Source organism: Rattus norvegicus, chromosome 6, assembly GCF_036323735.1.
Source record: "Rattus norvegicus strain BN/NHsdMcwi chromosome 6, GRCr8, whole genome shotgun sequence".
Lineage (NCBI taxonomy): Eukaryota > Metazoa > Chordata > Mammalia > Rodentia > Muridae > Rattus > Rattus norvegicus.
The window spans coordinates 16,672,621-16,691,045 of record NC_086024.1 but is presented as its reverse complement, the minus strand read 5'-3'; the positions used below and the strand labels follow the sequence as shown (position 1 = coordinate 16,691,045).

The window sequence follows — 18,425 nt, the reverse complement described above, 5'->3', positions numbered from 1 at the left end:
CGTTTGTACAGGGATGACCGATGACGACCCCTTGTGCATGATTTTACCTCAGTGCTTTCATAGATAGTCTCACTGTTGCCTGCAGATTCCACTGGCTTCATTTCTTTTGTAGTGAATAATTAGGATGAGCCTGTAAGGTGTCCTTTGTAAAGATTTTCTGTCTAGTCACATCGCCGGAACTGGCTGGTCTTTAAATGCCTGTCAATGAGGCTTTATCGTGCAGGTCGCTGGAGACCAGGGGTGTAAAGCTGGTCTGGAGAATCTGAATGTGTCCCTCACCGTCATCTAGACTTCCATCTACACTCAGGGTCTGAGTGTTCCTAGCTAGCATGTAACCACGGTGACTGTGACACGTGTGTTCCTTTCTTCCACAGGGGGAAGTGCAGCGTGGCCCTGCTGAACGAGACAGAATCAGTGCTGTCATACCTTGACAAAGAGGTAATTTGCAGCCGTCCCGGCTTTCTCCCCATTACCTCATCTGAAGCCACACCTCGGGCTTCCTCTTGTGCCAGCATGTTATAGTGCCATCTCAGCTAGAGGACACCGACCAGAGTGCATTTGCATAATAGATTGTCCGGGCTGAAGGCAGAGTCAGCAAAAGCAGTGGCCTTTGTCCCATGTCAGTGAGAGGCTCAGGATGGAGATGTGGGTGTTTATCTCTGAGTCTCCTTCCTTCTCCCTGTGGCCCTTGGTTTTGAGTAAATGGCTCACACTTTAGTGGCTCTGCACATCTAAGAATTAGTGGCCAGGTCACTGTGCTTACTTACTAACGCTTGGGTACTGAAGCCTTTTTGGTTTTGTGGTTTTTAAAAATTAATTTATTATTATTATTATATGTTTGTGTGTCTGCCCACATGCACATATATGTAATGACTGTGGGGTAGATGCCACTGTATGCATAAGGAGGTCGGTCACAGGACAACTTCTGTCCATCTACTTTTTTTATTTTTTAAGATTTATTTATTTTATGTATATGAGTACACCATAGCTGTCTTCAGACACACCAGAATAGGGCATCCGATCCCATTACAGATGGTTGTGAGCCACCATGTGGTTGCTGGGATTTGAACTCAGGACCTCTGGAAGAGCAGGCAGTGCTCTTAACCATCTCTCCAGCCCCCATCTACCTTTTTATGTGGGTTTCAGGGATCAAACTAAGGTCGTTAGTCCTGGGCTGCAAGCAACTTTACCCTTTGAGTAGTCTCGCTGGCCCTGCTAAGCTTTTGAAGAGAGCAGTGGGATCTTTAATGTGTAGGTTGGTTGGCGGTAAGTGCTGTGCTTAGTCACAGCTGTGTGCCTCTTTATGGCCATGACTCCACATTACAGTTGAGGCAAGAATGGCAGAATTACTATAACTAGCTAACGGGATTTGCACAGTGATATTAATAAACCACATGTGTAGGGGCTGGAGAGATGGCTCAGTGCCATCTTGATGCTCTTACAAAGGACCTGGGTTCAGTTCTCAGCACCCACTTGGCAGCTTACAATCATCTATAAGTCCAGTTCCAGGGGGTTTAGTGCCCTTTCCTGTCCTGTGGGCTCTAGGAATGTGTGTGATCCACAGACATACATGCATACATGTATGCGAACACGTGGAGTAAAAAAAAAAACAAATCTTAAAAAACACACATGTACGCTCCACTCTTGTATATTTAGTCAATATATGTGGCTTTTGTTTGCTCGCTTTTGAGACAGTCTCACTATGTATGTATGTGCAAACTCACAGAGATCCCCTTACCTCTGTCTCCCGAGTGCTGGGACCTAAGATGTAAACATCACACCCCAGCTTCATTTTGTTTTTGAAACAGGAATTTGCTGTGTAGCTCAGACTGGCCTCAAATGATCCTCCTGCCTCAGCCTCCCTCGTAGCCAGCCCTTCTAGCTTGGCAAAACCTGTTCTAGAGTAATCAATGGCTGCCTTTCATATTAAAACAAATTATAACATTTTATATTCTTCTTAAGGATTAATTTATTCAGTAAAATGACGTTTTGTACACTTAGAAGTTAAAGTTACATGTTTCATTGCGATATTGGTTTGATTGCTCTACAAAGGTAGACAGAATTCATCTTACTTGGGTGGCTTTTGTCTTTTTGTTTTTCAGGATACCTTCTTCTACTCATTGGTGTATGACCCTTCCGTGAAAACATTATTGGCTGACAAAGGTGAAATCAGAGTGGGCCCAAAGTACCAAGCCGACATTCCAGACGTGCTGCCGGAAGGTGTGTGTGCTTTGGGTTCAAGTCCTGGGAAGCTGGTGTTCCAGAACGGAAGGTTCCAGGAACCTTCATGGAAGGCAGAATGCAAAGGGACAGTTTAAGAGCTTGAGCCTTCCCGTTTTAGAAGCATAAAAGCATCAGAGAATGATTTACTCGCCAGGGCACTCCTTCATGACTTCATGTTAGTTTGTGTGTTGTGTGTGCATGTGTGTGTGTGTGTGTGTGTGAGTGTGGTGGTGAGTGTGTGTGTGAGTGTGGTGGTGTGTGCGTGTGTGTGTGTGGTGTGTGTGTATGTGTGTGGTGTGTGTGTGAGTGTGTGTGTGAGTGTGGTGGTGAGTGTGTGTGTGAGTGTGGTGGTGAGTGTGTGTGTGAGTGTGGTGGTGTGTGCGTGTGTATGTGTGTGGTGTGTGTGAGTGTGTGTGTGAGTGTGTGTGAGTGTGTGTGAGTGTGGTGTGTGTGTATGTGTGTGGTGTGTGTGAGTGTGGTGGTGAGTGTGCGTGTGAGTGTGTGTGGTGTGTGTGTGTGAGTGTGTGTGTGAGTGTGGTGGTGTGTGCATGTGTGTGTGGTGTGTGTGTGAGTGTGTGTGAGTGTGTGAGTGTGTGTGAGTGTGGTGGTGTGTGTGTGTGTGGTGGTGTGTGCATGTGTGTGTGTGGTGCTGAGTGTGTGTGAGTGTGTGTGTGTGAGTGTGGTGGTGAGTGTGTGTGAGTGTGTGTGAGTGTGGTGGTGAGTGTGTGTGAGTGTGGCGGTGTGTGTGTGAGTGTGGTGGTGTGTGCATGTATATGTGTGTGGTGTGTGTGTGTGAGTGTGTGTGTGAGTGTGGTGGTGAGTGTGTGTGTGAGTGTGGTGGTGTGTGCGTGTGTATGTGTGTGGTGTGTGTGTGGTGGTGAGTGTGTGTGTGAGTGTGTGTGTGAGTGTGGTGGTGTGTGTGAGTGTGTGTGAGTGTGAGTGTGGTGGTGAGTGTGTAAGTGTGGTGGTGTGTGCATGTGTGTGTGGTGGTGAGTGTGGTGGTGAGTGTGTGTGTGAGTGTGGTGGTGAGTGTGTGTGTGAGTGTGGTGGTGAGTGTGTGTGTGAGTGTGGTGGTGTGTGCATGTGTGTGTGTGGTGGTGAGTGTGTGTGTGAGTGTGGTGGTGAGTGTGGTGGTGAGTGTGTGTGTGTGAGTGTGGTGGTGAGTGTGCGTGTGAGTGTGGTGGTGAGTCTGCGTGTGAGTGTGGTGGTGTGTGCATGTGTATGTGTGTGTGGGGTGTGTGTGTGTGTGTGTGTGTGTGTGTGTGGTGTGTGAGCGTGTGGCTCACACAGGTTTGTGTGTGAGTATGGTTGTGGTAGACCTGTGGTCAATGTTAGGTAGGGTGTCTGTCACCCTGTCTTTTGAGACAGGGTCTTCAGTTGAACTGTAGCCTGTGTATTTCACTAGACTGTCTAGCCAGCAATGCCAAGGATCACCCGTCCCTCCTGCATTACAGCCATGCACTGCTGTGCCCAGCTTCTTTCTTCTCTGGGCACTGGAAACAGAAAGGAGATCCTTGTGTTTGTGTAACAAGCTTCCAGGCGTGGTGGCACATGCCTTTTTAGGTACAGAGGCAGGCTGACCTCTGCTAGCTTGAGGGCACCCTGGTCTACATAGTGAGTTCTAGGCCAGCCTAGCCAAGGCTACACAGACCCTGTCTCGAAAGAACAAGAGCAACAACAACAACATTTAAAATCTTTGTTTAGTGTTGTTGAACTTTGAACCAATGTGCCATCCATATTTATTCATATTTTCCCTCTCCTCCTCTGGATCCCGCCTCAAGCCCGCCTACCACTGACAATCCATCAGGGTCTGATGTAGACTAGCCAGCCTTCCATGAACTGAGCTCCACGCCCAGCCTTCTGTCTGGGAATTCATCAGTGCCTTTCGCCCATCCAGCTCAGGGGGCAGTGGAGTCTTGTGAGCAGTTCCGTTTTGGTAGAATTTGGCTGATCTGTATAGTCATGTAACTGAGAGATTTACTGTTTTAAATTTCTAAAGACCTTTTATTAGATTTATCGTGTGTGTGTGTGTGTGTGTGTGTGTGTGTGTGTGTGTGTGTGTGTGTGTGTCAGTATACAGGTCCCTGAGACATCCAGAGACGGCACAGGACCCCAGTACTGGAGTTGCAGATGATGATGTGAGCTTTCTGACGTAGATCTTGGGAACTAACTCAGGTTCTCTAAAAGAGCAGGAAATGTTCCTGACCACTGAGACATCTCTACCCAATTAGTGTCATAATTAAGCAGATCTTTCTAGAGAGAGGCACTTCTTTATGGTTTTGGCTTATTTTTAAAATTATTACTGGTTATTTATTTCTGTGTGTTTATCAGTTACAAAAAATACTGCATTTGTTGATCTTAGAAAAAAAATGCCATTTAAAATTTTTTATTACTCGAGCCAGGTTGGTCTATAGAGTAAGGTCCAGATTAGCCAGAGCCACACAGAGAAACCCTGTCTCAGAAAAAAAAAAAAAAAAAAAAAAAAACCAAAAACAATAAGAAAGCAACAAAAGGCCTCTGCTGGTTGGTGGTGCAAGCTTTGAATCCCAACATTCAGGCAGGTGGGTCTCTGAGTTCCAGGACAGCCAGGGCTACACAGAAACCCTGTGCAAGAAATCAAAAACAAACAAAACAAAACAAAAGTTTATTACGTGTGTGTGTGTGTGTCTGTGTGTGTGTGTGTGTGTGTGTGTGTGTGTCTGTGTGTGTTCCTGTGCATGTGTGTTTACATGCTAAAGCTGTGGGGTCCACCATTCGGGTCTTAGGGATTAGGCTTGTTAGGCTTGGAAGTTCGTGCCTTTCCCTGCTGAGCCAGTTTACTGTCGTGATATGTATGTCATTTTAAAAAACCATTAATGAGGAAGTCATTTGGATGTGTATTGCAACCTGAGCCACAGTCTCAGTGTTTCTTCACATTTGCAGTTGGGCAGCCAGCTCGATGCGTGGTTTAATGACCCTTCTTTCTAATGAGTATCTGTTATGGGAAAGGAGCTTCAGCGTTAACAGTAGATGTACAAAGTCATGAGCACAAGCCTGGTGGGGTCGTATGGTTGTAAACTCAGCACTTGTGAGGAGGCTGGGGCAAGAGAGTTCTTGAGTTTCGTCCTGGATTACATGGCAAGACTCTGTCTTGAAAAATAAAACCCAACAGACAAACAACAAAACCAAAACAAACCAGAGGCATTGCCACCACACTCGCAGCTGTACACAGCCAGGTACCTGCTTACGGTGTGAATAAACAGCAGAAAGTGTTGCATTTGAGAACAAGTATTTAGGACTTGGTGCAGTTCGAGCTTACTAAACCTGGAGACAATCTCCAGCCGGCGCGTTTTGACCGGTGGCCAGATTGCAATTTGCATTGGAACAGGAGGCAGGCCTGGAATAATACCCAGGGTAGGAGGCAGCATCGGCCTGCCAGAATCTGGTACAGGCTTGCTTTTTTGTGACCATGTCAGGATAGATTCTAGAAGATCTGGTGTGTTGTTTCAGGGGTCACTGATGGCTCAATATCCCTAACAAAACAAACACTTCAGAGCCGAATGAAGAGTGTGTAGCTTGTAAATGAAGATAAAGATTAGATACCAAATATTTCATTAAACTCAAATAGACCACCTAGTGTGAGTTTTCCATAAAAGAACATGTCTCATAGGAAACTTAAAATTATTATTTAAATGTATTTTAATGCTAGAATTTTAAGAGAGAAGTCTACTCTCTATATGAAAATTTTAGTTGTTAAATGGTTAAACGAAGATTTAGATTTCCATATTTTGGTTAATAGGTCTTAGTTATAATCTTGAGAAATAGTTCGATGTGTCCGACTTAATCTTTTCTTTTTCTTTAAAGAAAGAGTTTGTGGGCAAGTGGTGGGAGTACACAGCTCTGCACCAGGGAGGCAGAGGCAGGAGGATCTCTGAGTCTGAGAGCAGCCAAGGCTACACAGAGAAATCCTGTCTCCAAAAAAAAAAAAAAAAAAAACAAAAAAAACAAAAACAAAAAGAGAAAAAAGAAAGCGCTCGTGGCTGTGCCTTTGGCCTTGTGATAAGTGGATGACAAGCCTGTCAGCACTGGAGTGTGAATTTCAGAAGGGGATCTGTTTTGAGGGCTAAAGAATTGATTTGTGCATATTTCATTATGTGTTTTTAAGACAAAATTGGTTCACCTGTAGTCATGAAATAGGAAAATGTTGGCAGATAGAGTAGGAACAGCATCTGCCTCTGCAGGATTCCTGCTCAGAGACACACGAAGGAGACCTGAGGAGGAGGCCTGAGGAGTTCCAGAGGAGCCCTCCATCTAGTGCAGGCCTCTGGGAGGCTGGTTTTATGACTTCAGATTCTGCTACACTGCTCTTCTCTGGAAAAGCCACGTGGGAAGCTTACCTTCTAGATAAGCAATGGTGTTTGCAAAAGGGAAAACACTCCTGCACCTTGAATTTGGTTTTTAATTCCACTGCAACTCTGTGCCAGAATGGGCATCTCAGTGGAGGCGGGGCTCAAGGTTTAAAGAGATAAAGATCAACCGACCTTTGGCTCTGTGCAAATGTCAGTGAAGCCTTCATCCTGGCCCTTACAGTTTATTCACTTAACTGCTCTCACAACAAGCTCCCCAGGTTTTGAAAGTTCTGTCCATTTTTTTTCCCATAAGCAGTGTTATTTTCTTCTCTCTCCCTTTTCTTTGATGATTGAATGTGGGGCCTCACACATGCTAGACACGAGCTCAACCAATGAGCTACACCCCCAGCTCAACTGAGTTGTTTGTAACGGCTAATTTGGCTAATTTTGTAGAACGCAGATCTCTCAACACTGCTAGAAACTGATGGGCTTAAATAGGAATCTCATGCTGGGAACGGGAAAAAACTGAAGCCTGGTGCCAGCTTGTAGCCCTAGTCTCCGAGCAGGATCTTACTGTGTAGCCTTGGCTGGTCTGGAACTCACAGAGATCTGCCTGTCCCGCTTGCCTGGTGCTGGAGTTCTTGGTGTGTGACACCATGCTCAACCTTACATGGTTTGAACTTTCAGGAGAGATGGAGCAGAGTCAGTGATGGGCTGGACCACACCTTGACCAGATCTTGGTCAAGGTGCTTAGCTACACTTAGCTGTGGTCCTCTGCTTAAACCAGCATCTCATGTCAGGGCCATGAAGATGGGCTTGAAGGGGTTCTGGGTCTTGGCCCTTCCTCCTAGCATGTTCACTTTGAATAATATTCTCCCTTTAAATTTAACTATAAGCAAATATACGTTGCAGACGTGTAGAATAGTGTTCTCAACAGCAGGACAGGTTTGTCCCTTACAGAACATTAGGCAATGTATAAACATTATTGTCATATTGGTGAAGGAAGTAGGTAGGCGATTTCTATAGGCATACCTTACTTAGGTACAGTTCACTGATGCTGCCAAATGTGGGAGAATGTATTCAGCCCTAAGTGTCAAGTGCTATCTTAGGGTCCTATTGCTGTGAAGAGACACCATGACCAAGGCAACTCTTTAAAAGGAGAACATTTAACTGGGGCTGGCTTACAGGTTCAGAGGTTCAGTCCATTATCATCATGGTAGGGGAGCATGGTCTGGTGCTGGAGGAATACAGAGTTTTATATCTTTTTCCACAGGCAGTGGCAGGAGAATATGAGCCACACTGAGCAGAGCTTAGTCATAGGAGACCTCAAAGCCTGCCCCCACAGTGCCGATGAGTCCTTCAGCAAGGCCATGCCTCCTAAGAGTGCCATTCCCTATGGCCAAGCATTCAAACACATGAGCCTATGGGGGCCGTTTCTATTCAAACCACAAGTGTCCAGCTTGAGAAAACCTGCTACAATGGCTTCTGGGTTATTTTGTCTTATTTTTTGGGACACGGTCTCACATCGCTTAGGTTGGCCTCTTTCTGACTTTATCCCCCAACTGTTAGTAAAACCACCAAGTCTGGGTTTAGGTGGCATTGGGGATTGAACTTTATGCTTTAGGCCTGTACCCAGCCAGGCTTTGTCCCCAGCCCCGGCTTCTCTACTTCTATCAACTGTTCTTGTGGTGTTGGGGAAACAAGTTGAGCTCAATATTGTGTGGCTTTACTGTTGCTCTGTGTTAGAACCCATTCAAACGTAATCCTGTTTCTTATTAGCTTAATACTGTTTGAACTGTAGATTAATAAAATAATTTATCTGCTTCCAAAGTTAAGTTCTTATAAATTTATACTGTATAAGAAAGTTGTGCAAAAATGCTATCAGAAAGACTTAAAACTTCACCATTTATTCAAATCATCTTTGCTTTGGAAGTTCTAATACTTACATAAATATACTGCCAATGTTATTCGTATTTCTTATTTTTATTGTCACAACAAATGTGATTTTTTTCTCATATTACATTTCTTTGGAATTCCACTGAGCTTTTTATATTCATATTTATGATGCTATTCTAGTGACGTATTATTCCTTTGATTCATATTTCAGTATATCAGCCAGAGCCTTTCAAGCAATATTCAACAAACATGGTGATAAATGGCCTCCTTGAGTGTTTCTGATTTAAATATAACATAAAAATGCCAGGCAGTGGCAGCTGGTACAACTAAGATACATTTTATTTAGGAAGCAGATATTTCCAGCTGTCCAGGAAAGGGCTTCTAGGATTGTGATACACCTTGGTCCTTCCACACAGGAATACTGCTGGTGTATGTCAGGAATATACTGAAGAAATAGTTTATGTTCCCAAAAATCTTCAGATGGTTAGAGGATCTCTGCTGTGTAAGAACATTTCTGGATCTACATTTCCCCAACTTTATGTGGTTTTAAAAAATAGTGGATAGCTAGACAGTCTTGTAATTAGTTTTGAAGTCGTTGAGATAGTGCCTCGATGTGTTGTCCTAGATGGCCTGGAACTTGTCCATTTTCCTGTCTCTATCTCCAAGGTGGAGGAATTGTGGGCATGCACCCTCACTCCTGGATGAGGTCTCAGGGGGTGTATGCTAACACTACCACAGTGTAGGTTTTGTTGTGTCGCAGTTTCTGCACACCTGCTATCAAAGGATGTACTCAGAGGTGACCACTGTGTGCCTGACATTTGAGCATTTCTAACATGTTGGTAACCATAGTGTCAACCATATGCTACAGTGTGACTAACAATAACCACGTGCTACAATATCAATAAATAACTACATGCTAGTGTCAAATACAATAACCACATACTGTAGTGTCAATAACAACCACCACATGCTACAGTGTCAATAACAACAACAACAACCATATGCTACAGTGTGAGTATCAACCACTCTGCAGTGTTAATAACAATAAACACATGCTTACATTGTCAATAACAGCAACCATATGCTACAGTGTCAATAGCAACAACCACATAGCAGCCATGTGCTACAGTGTCAATAGCAACAACCACATAGCAGCCATGTGCTACAGTGTCAAGAACAACCATGTGCTACCCTGTCAGTAACAACACTCCCTTTCCTTTGTCTTTGGGCAGGCGACTCAGATGAGAGGGAACAATCAAAATTGGAAGTTAAGGTTTGGGACCCCAATAGTCCGCTTACGGATCGACAGATTGACCAGTTTTTAGTTGTAGCCCGGTGAGTATGCCACTATAGAGTCAAGTCTTTATGTGAAAGCACTTACGCTTATGGACAGTTCTTTTTAAAAAGGACTTGTTATTTTTATTTTATGTGTATGATTCTTTACCTGCGTGTATGTAAATGTATATATGTGTGTGCCTGTTGCTTTTGGAGGCCAGAGAGGTTATCGGTTATCCTGGAACTAAAGTTACAGACGGTTGTGAGCTGTCATGTGGGTGCTGAGAATCGAATCCAGGTCCTGTGAGAGCAGCCAGCTCCGCAGTCTTCGTTTTCTCCCTTCCTTTCTTCCCCCTCCCCACCCCTCTTTTAAGGTCAGGTCTCACTGTGGATGTGGCACTGACTCTGTGCTCAGGAAACTCTCCGAGTGGTAGATTGTTGAGGAGGCCTGAAGTTTTCCAGTTTTATTTACATCCTGGTTTTTTTTTTCTTTCTCCAACTATGTATATTATTGACTTATATGAAATGGGAACAATGAAATGGGTAAACAAAACCTCCAAATACCAAATCTAAATAAAAATTAGAATCAATGGTTTTTAGTTTTTGTTGTTTTTTTTTTTGTTTTTCCCACACAGGATCTCATTCTGTTATAGTCAAACTGTCCTCAAACTTGTAGCAATCCTCCTGTCTCAGCCTCCTGGATGCTATGAGTACAGGTTATTCCACACTATGCCCAGCACCTGTTCCAACCACATTACTGCAGTTGTAGCCTCCACCATCTCCTGTCCCACCTTTATAGCGCTGGTTCGTGGCCTCAGGTACACGTCCTGTGCTCTGTGGTTGAGTCCCCGCACCCTGCAGCTGTAAAGTGCTAAGGGCGCGTGTAGGTATGGAACAGTCAGCATTGTCTGGTCCACCTAGTGGGAATATAAACTGGCACAGCTACTTTGAAAGACTGTTTGCTGTTGATTCCCACACATCCTGCATCTCTCTCTCTGCCAATTCCTCATACAGGAGAAAAGCATCCTGGGCACTGGAGGATGTGCATGCAAAAGGCTTTAGTAGCAGCCGTCACAGCAGCTCCACTGTGGTGATGTCCGGGTGGAGATGTGATATTTATTGTCCAGTTGGAGAGGTTAGGAGGCAAGAGAGGCCATTTCAGAGGAAATGTATTAATATCACTCCAACAACTTAGACACCTTTAAGCGGATTTAAACAAGGGGAGAAGTGTGCAGCCATGTGAGGGGCTGTAATCGACCCAGAGCCCGGAAGGCAAATGCCAGATTTGGAGTTGGATGCTGTCCGAGCTGCCACACCACATTCCAAGTGAGCCTGTGCCACAGAGACCTGACCTCAAACAGCAGCGTGTCTGATGCGTGTGCGGAACACTCAGCTGTGGTCTTAGCATCCTGGTGGTGCCAGTAATGACAGCGCACACCTATAGTTCCAACACTTGGGAAGCTATGGGCTGGCCTCAACTTCACAGTGAGAGCCTGGTACGGTGTCATTTTTGTATCTGCGGTTATTATTAGCTTTTGTTTGTTTGAAACAGGGTCTCACTGTGTAACCCTGGCTGGCCTGGAACTCACAGAGATCCTCTTGCCTCTGACTCCCAGACTGAAGACCTGAGTCACCACAGTCAGCCATGTTGATCTGTTTGTTTGTTTGTTTGTTTGTTTGTTTGTTTGTTTTTGAAGTTGCAGTGGTTGGTCCTTTTGGGAGGAGTGTGGGAAGGGTTGACCACCTTCTAATTCTTCACGTGGGAGTTGGTTGGACCCTGGCCACATTGACTCTGTGAGAACCGAGTATCTGTATAGTATGGTAGGGCTTTTTATTACCGATCAGATTTTAAGTAAACTGAGGTGAAGAAACACCTTCCCCAGCTCTCACATTTAGCAAAGCAGGCAGCCCATGCATCCTGCACCCGTGGGATTAAGTAAGGCTCCTTGCACACACAAAGGCTCTAGATTATTACAAATGGAAATCGGTGCTGTGGAAGTTGCTTCTTAAAAAGGATGTAGTAAAAAAAAATGTATTATTTTGAGTCTCCACAGGAAGGGGTTTCTGTTATAACATTCTATGTGAGAAACGTTCCTGGGATTCCACGGTTGGTATTTAGAACTTGCTTCACGGTGGTAGTCAAACTCTCAGTTCATTTCCTTTTCCTATTTTTGAGCACGTCTGAATACCAAATGATCTGTCCCGCGGCATTTTAGACTCCATCTTCCTTTCCTTCTCTATGACCACACAGGTTTGGGGTTTTTTCAGTTTGGTTTTTTTCTCCTTGCTTGAATGATAATTACCCACATACGCGTAAGTGCTTGGAACCAGAACTTTTCACAGTCCAGGTTTGTGGTTTGTTTCGGATTTGGCATCTGCCTGTGTGATGAGCTGTCTTGGGGATGGGTCCCCAGACTAAACATGAAAATCGTTTGTTTCATACGTATTATATAGAGCTTGAAAGGAAGTTCATACAATACGTTTTTGTTGTTTTGTTTTCAGATAGGGTCTCGCCATGTAGCCTTGGCTGGCCAGGAACTCACTATGTAGACCAGGCTGGCTTCCAACTCATAGATATCCTCCTGCCTCAGCCTCCCTAGCACTGGGATTAAAGGGATTTGCCACCACACCATCCTTCATGCAGATGAGGTTGTACAGGAAACAAAGTTTAGAACAGAATTATTTATGGTGTCACATCAGTACTCAAAGGTTTGGAATTTTTGAAAATTTTACTTCTCAGGATTACTCAGTCTGTGTTAAACTTTAAACAAGAAAAATACCTTTCAATTGATATTTAATTCCGAAACATCCAACAATTTGTTTTTCCTTTCTTTTAGAGTTAATTATTTACTAATTTACTATCCAAAAGTGTAGTCGTCCTCCCTGGTTTCTGCTTCAGTTCCTGCTTCCAGTTAAAACATAAAGGCAGGGAGGGGCTGGCCCACAGCTTCCTCTGTCAGTCAAGCTTATGCTGGTAAAGCATGAAGGCCTAAGTTCAGTCCCTCAGACTTGTATGTGCTGATGTGGGCTTGTAAGCCCTGTGCTGTGGAGGCAAGTGGGGACACCCTGACTTGCTGTCCTAGATGTAAGCCCTTAGGTTCTAGTGTGAACAACTCTCTCAAAAATAAGGGGACAGCTCCTACCAGTAATGCTGGAGCTGACCTCTGCTTTCTGCATGTGTGCACACATATACATATGGCTTGGCATTTCCCATAACACACACACACACACACACACACACATCACACACACATCACACACACAGGCACACACAAACACACACCAGACACAAAGGCATACACACAGGCGCACATACATACAAGCACACACACATATAGGCACACACAGACACCCTTCTCACACACTAAATGTAAAACAGAGAGTTTTTTAAAAAATTAAAGGAGTACCTGGCTCACTGTTCTCAACTGTGTTTGGCTTCCTCAGTGCCGTGGGAACATTTGCCCGTGCCCTGGATTGCAGCAGCTCTGTGAGGCAGCCCAGCCTGCATATGAGCGCGGCTGCGGCCTCCCGAGACATCACCTTGGTAAGAAGCCTTTTGCCATTTGGGGTAATCTTTGGCTGCTTGCTCAATTATAACCATTCCGTAGAATCGGAGATCTTTGGCTGTTAGCCGTTGACTATGAAGTTGACTCAGGTTAGCAGTTGGTTAACTGGGCTCCTGAGTGACCTCTTGTTTGTGAGCTGGGACAAGTGAACAGTGTTAGGGAATGGGTGGAGAGTAGCAGGACGCTACTTGTTTGGTTTCTTCAGGCTTTGTGCTTTTCCCTGTTCATCTATCTGCTTGGCCTTAGGTCACTGACAGTATTTTATTCTTTTTTATACAGAAGGGGTCACTGTTGCTATCACTATTGAGACTATCGCTGTGATAACCACATTTCAATTTGGGGGTGAATTTTTAATGTTCAAATATTGTGTTTTATTATATTCTTTTTTTTTTTTTTCGGAGCTGGGGACCGAACCCAGGGCCTTGCGCTTCCTAGGTAAGCGCTCTACCACTGAGCTAAATCCCCAGCCCCTATATTCTTTTTTTTAAAAAAAGATTTATTTATTTTATTTATATCAGTACACTGTAGCTGTCTTCAGACACACCAGAAGAGGGCATTGGATTCCATTACAGATGGTTGTGAGCCACCATGTGGTTGCTGGGAATTGAACTTGGGACCTCTGGGAGAGCAGGCAGTGCTCTTATCCACTGAGCCATCTCTCCAGCCCCTTATTATGATATTTTCATACTTGTTATACTTTGCTCATATTCAGGCATTTCACACACACTCCCAAGCACATCCAAATGTTTCTTTAAAAAAGAAAAAAAATTTGAGACAGGGGCTCATGTGATCAAGGCTGGCCTTGAACTCACTGTGTAGGTATGGGGGATGTTGAAACTCTGATCCTCCTGCTTCTGTCTCAGTGCCTGGATTATTTGGTGGTGGTTTTATTGCTGTTTTAATTTCACTTTTTGTTGTGTGTGTGAGTGCATGGTGCACGTAAGTGAATGAATATAGCACGGTGTTGAGTATGAAGAGTTAAATTTCAAAAAGTTAGTCTCAAACAAAGTCCAGACATGCCTGAGAGAATTTGAGATAGGGCTCACCAGCCCGACTATCAGCTCCCAAGGACACTGGCCATCTGGAGCCACCCCCTCCCCTTCCTTCACTCCCTGAGGATGGGTCATCCCCCTGCTGCAGTGAGATGAGTTGCCCTGCCCACATTGCTGAGATGCTAGATTACACGTATGCTTTGTTGATGTAACTCCGTGCCAAAAGTAACTGTGCACCCTTTGTATTAGCCAATAATGTGTATCCACACGAAACCCCTGGTTTTCCCTATATAAGCTCCTGCCTAGAGAGGCTCGGGGCTTGACTCAATCTCCTGTGTGGGATACGTCAGCCCGAGATCTTGTAAATAAAACTGCCTCTTCAGGGTAACCTGAAACTCTTGAGCCTGAGACACTCTCCTGCCTGCAGAGTCATCCAGATGCAAGATCAGCCATCGCACCTGGCTGAAGACTATGAAAGAAGCATTTTAAACAAACCTGTGTATATGTCTGTGTACTTACTAGAAGACCTACTTTTATTATTATGTTCATGACCTGTGGGTGTGGAAGTTAGATGAGCCTAATCCTCCTGCCTCCACCCTTTTGTGCTAGAATCCCAGGTGTGTACCAGTGTATAATAACAGGCTTACTGCTATTATACACCTTCTGAGAAGGCGACTTCTGACTCTCCAGTGTTTCCATCACTGCTTGTTTGTTAAGAGTTCACTTTATCACATTATTTTCAAAATTACAGTGATATAAATAAGTGTATTTGTTTAGAGACAGTCTCGCTATGTGCCTGGCTGGCCTGAACTCAGTCTGTAGACCAGACTGGCCTTGAATCCACAGAGAATACACTTGCCTCTGGCTCTGCCACCCTGGGATTAAAGGCGTACGCCATCACATACACCCAGCTCATTACTACAACCATTAAAAAAAAACAGAAGTAGACCTGGAGGCGCAGGCAGCTGTGGGCTGTACTGCTGAATCATATCCATTCTTGTCTCTACCAAGGCCTTTCTTGTTCCACCAGCTTTCTTTTCTACCCGCCCCCTGCCTCCTCTTCATTAGAACAGTGCTATCTTTCTTGGTTAGCTTTTCTTAAAGATGTAAGGGGTGCACGTGTGTGCATGTGTAAGAGAGAGAGAGACACAGACAGACAGACAGACAGACAGACAGACAGACAGACACAGACAGGGTGGAGAGAAACAGAGATGGGGTAGGTTGGACAGACAGACAGACATAGGTGTTAACCTTGGCTTCCTCTTTAAACTGCTGTGGCTTCAGGTTCATTTGGAATCTTGAGGTCCTAGGAATTCCTTGTGGGCCTGGTTAAGACTGATGCTAACCTCTGGATAGAGAGTTTGGGGATTACTTGCCAGACAGGATATATGAAAAGCTCACAGTGGCCTTTCACTGTCCATTTTCCTTGTGGAGTTTACGGAGGGGACTCCAGCAGGCTTTTAGCATTCCTGGACTGTTTGCTCATCTATCCTATCCCTTTTGTCAGTCTCCAGTAATATATTGGGGGCAGGTAACTGTTCACGCCTGATTCTGACTTCCTCATTTCGAGTTCTGTTATGAATGCAGCTGAACTGCAGATTTCCAGTGCTGCTAATCTAAGATATATGCGATGTATATTGTTAAAAGAGTCAGAAGACCCTGCTCCATAGTGCACCCCTGTTGCCCTGTCTCTTGGGAGGTAGGGACAGGCAGAACAAGAGTTCAAAATGCAAACAAAACAGAATATCCTGGGCTCACGGAAGGTTCATACATGAATAGAATGTGTTTTATATAGTACACAGAGGGGAGACCGTCAACGAGAAATGCTTACATTCAGCTGATCCCCTCCCCCCTCCCCTAGGTGGTAAGTAGTGTAAGTCAAACCCTGCCTTCTCTCACTGTGGGAATATTGTGGAGGGAATATCACACAAAGAAAGATGGCCGTGAAGTAACCAGGTAGTGTGGCCATGGCACCAATGTTGCATGTGCCATGTATGCAGTCTATTGTCACTGGCATTGGTAGAGTGCCAGCCTGCTCCACCCATTTGTGGTGTTGACCACAAGGCCACCCCTTGGCCTGCAAAGCAGCCTCAGTGTTGTCAGTGACATGCCTCACTCCCAGGGTAGTGCTCCCAGAGGGTAGTGCTCTGGCTTTTCTTTCCTGCCTAAGCTCTGGAAACTAAGTAACTTGGGGAGCAGAGTCAAAGAAAGACTCTGTTGTTGTAGCCTTGAACACCAGGATGTGCTACAGGTAATGAACCCATGGCACCAAACAGTTAATAAACTGCACAAAGACCCACTACTTGGATTAGTGAGCGGCAGGCTTTCTGGTGGCAGGCCGGGACTGAGGAAGGTTGGCTGTGTTGGTTCACTAAGAGATGGACTCATCCTGGAACAGCACTAATGCCTGTATCACAGCCAATCTTCTAAAACTGTCCCTCACTTCCCTGCTCCCACCCATGTCCCTGAGGTGTACCTCCCTCACTCCAGCTCCTTCTCATGTCCTCAGGACTCCAGTCAGGCATTATCCTGAGCAACCTCCCTGACTCTGTGCGTGTTTGCCAGTGTGTGTGCACACTTACATTTGTGCATTACCAGATGACAGCCTGGGGAGTTGACTCAGGTGGTCAGGTTTGGTGGTGAGTGTCTTCACACACCCAACCCTGCCGGCCCCAAGCACGGCTTTCTTTCTTTTTAAAACTTTTTTTTTTTTTTTTATAAAGAAAGGCTTTTAGTATCGTGGCTTAGCCTTGACCATCCTCGTGTACTGATTTCTGATGCTCTTGCCTCTACGTCCTGAGCACTGAGATTAGTCTGTGCGCGGCTGACGGGACGCAGGACTTGGTGCGTATCAGATGAGCATTCTGCCAACTCAGACTCGTCAGCCAGTGCTTGACGTCTCTTCTCCAGTGTAGTATGATCAGAAGATCACTGGATTTGAATGCGGGAATACAGTAGAGAAGTTTAAATACCCAGACTTGGGGATGTGAGCTGATAACAGCCTATGCATATAGTACCTTAGTAAAACCACGACTTTGTACTGTGGAGTCTAGACACAGTAGGAAGGCATCCTGTGTTCCTGTCAGGTTGACTCCACAGTCATTACCTCATCTGCTTCATCATCTCTCTAAGGCCAAGAGGCCAAAGGACAAACTTAGGGCAGGCGAATGTAAGCATCCACTGCTTTTATCTACGTTCCTGGTGTCAGACAATGTTTTACCTCTGTGGCCTCACAGAAGCTGGGCCCTGACATTTGTGGGTGTGAGGCTCCTACTGAGTTTGACCACTCGGCTTTAGCAGAAGTGGTTCCATTTTGATTTGGCCTAATCTGTGGGGCCTACTGCAGGCACGCAGCGCAGAATACACAGTGGCCACCTATCGGTTTTAACTACACATGAGTTATTTAAGTGGTCACCTGTCGGTTATTTCCAGACAGTTTGAGAGTGGTTTCAGAGTGGCTATTCCTTTATTACTAAGTATTTGTTGTTCCTAAATAATAATTTTTTTCCGCACTAACATACTATAATGTGGCACTGTGTGACGGTTTAGTGAGGGGCTTTTTCCGGTTGACCATATGTTCCAGTACAGTCCATCAGAGCAGAGAAGCAGCTCTCTCCTGCCCCTAAATCTTGCTTATAGTTTGACATTTGTCATTTGTGTGGTACCCTTTAGTGCTGTGCTGATGTTCAGACTTTGCCTTTGTGGCTATGGTATTTTACACACACACACACACACACACACACACACACACACACACACACACAGAGGCGGGGGGAGAGTTTTGTTTTCCTTGATAGCTTTGCCATATAACTTTTTATATGAGATCTTTATTGTATGCTTTGTGTTTAATTTTCTTACTTTGCACTTTCTTTTCTTCTTTCTTTCCTGCCTTTCTTACTGTCTTTCTTTCTTTTTTTAAATTGTTTTTTTCTCTATGAGGGTTTGTGGTCAGAGGAAACATGTATGTTCCCAATTATTTTAATAGGTTTCAAATTCTACATTTTTGGAGGCTATTGCTAGAAGTTTCACCCTGGAGAGTTGGCTAGGTAACATCTGCTCCCTCCTCATAAAGCCTCAATGGCAAACCATAGTTTGATTCCACCACAGTTCTCCCTGGGGAAGCAGTGACTTTACTAGGCTCACTT

The 18,425-nt window shown here is 44.8% G+C and overlaps 1 protein-coding gene across 11 annotated transcripts in view; it reads left to right on the top strand.

Annotated features, from left to right (window-relative positions):
* Positions 1–18,425, top strand: part of Mta3 (metastasis associated 1 family, member 3) — a 120,158-nt gene that overhangs the window by 48,687 nt on the left and 53,046 nt on the right. For all 11 annotated transcript variants that reach the window (XM_039078111.2, XM_063261374.1, XM_063261370.1 and 8 more), the window contains exons 5-8: positions 375–438; positions 2,103–2,220; positions 9,680–9,782; positions 13,167–13,266. In XM_039078111.2, the coding sequence (XP_038934039.1) occupies positions 375–438; positions 2,103–2,220; positions 9,680–9,782; positions 13,167–13,266 (385 nt within the window). The remainder of the gene's footprint in view (positions 1–374; positions 439–2,102; positions 2,221–9,679; positions 9,783–13,166; positions 13,267–18,425) is intronic.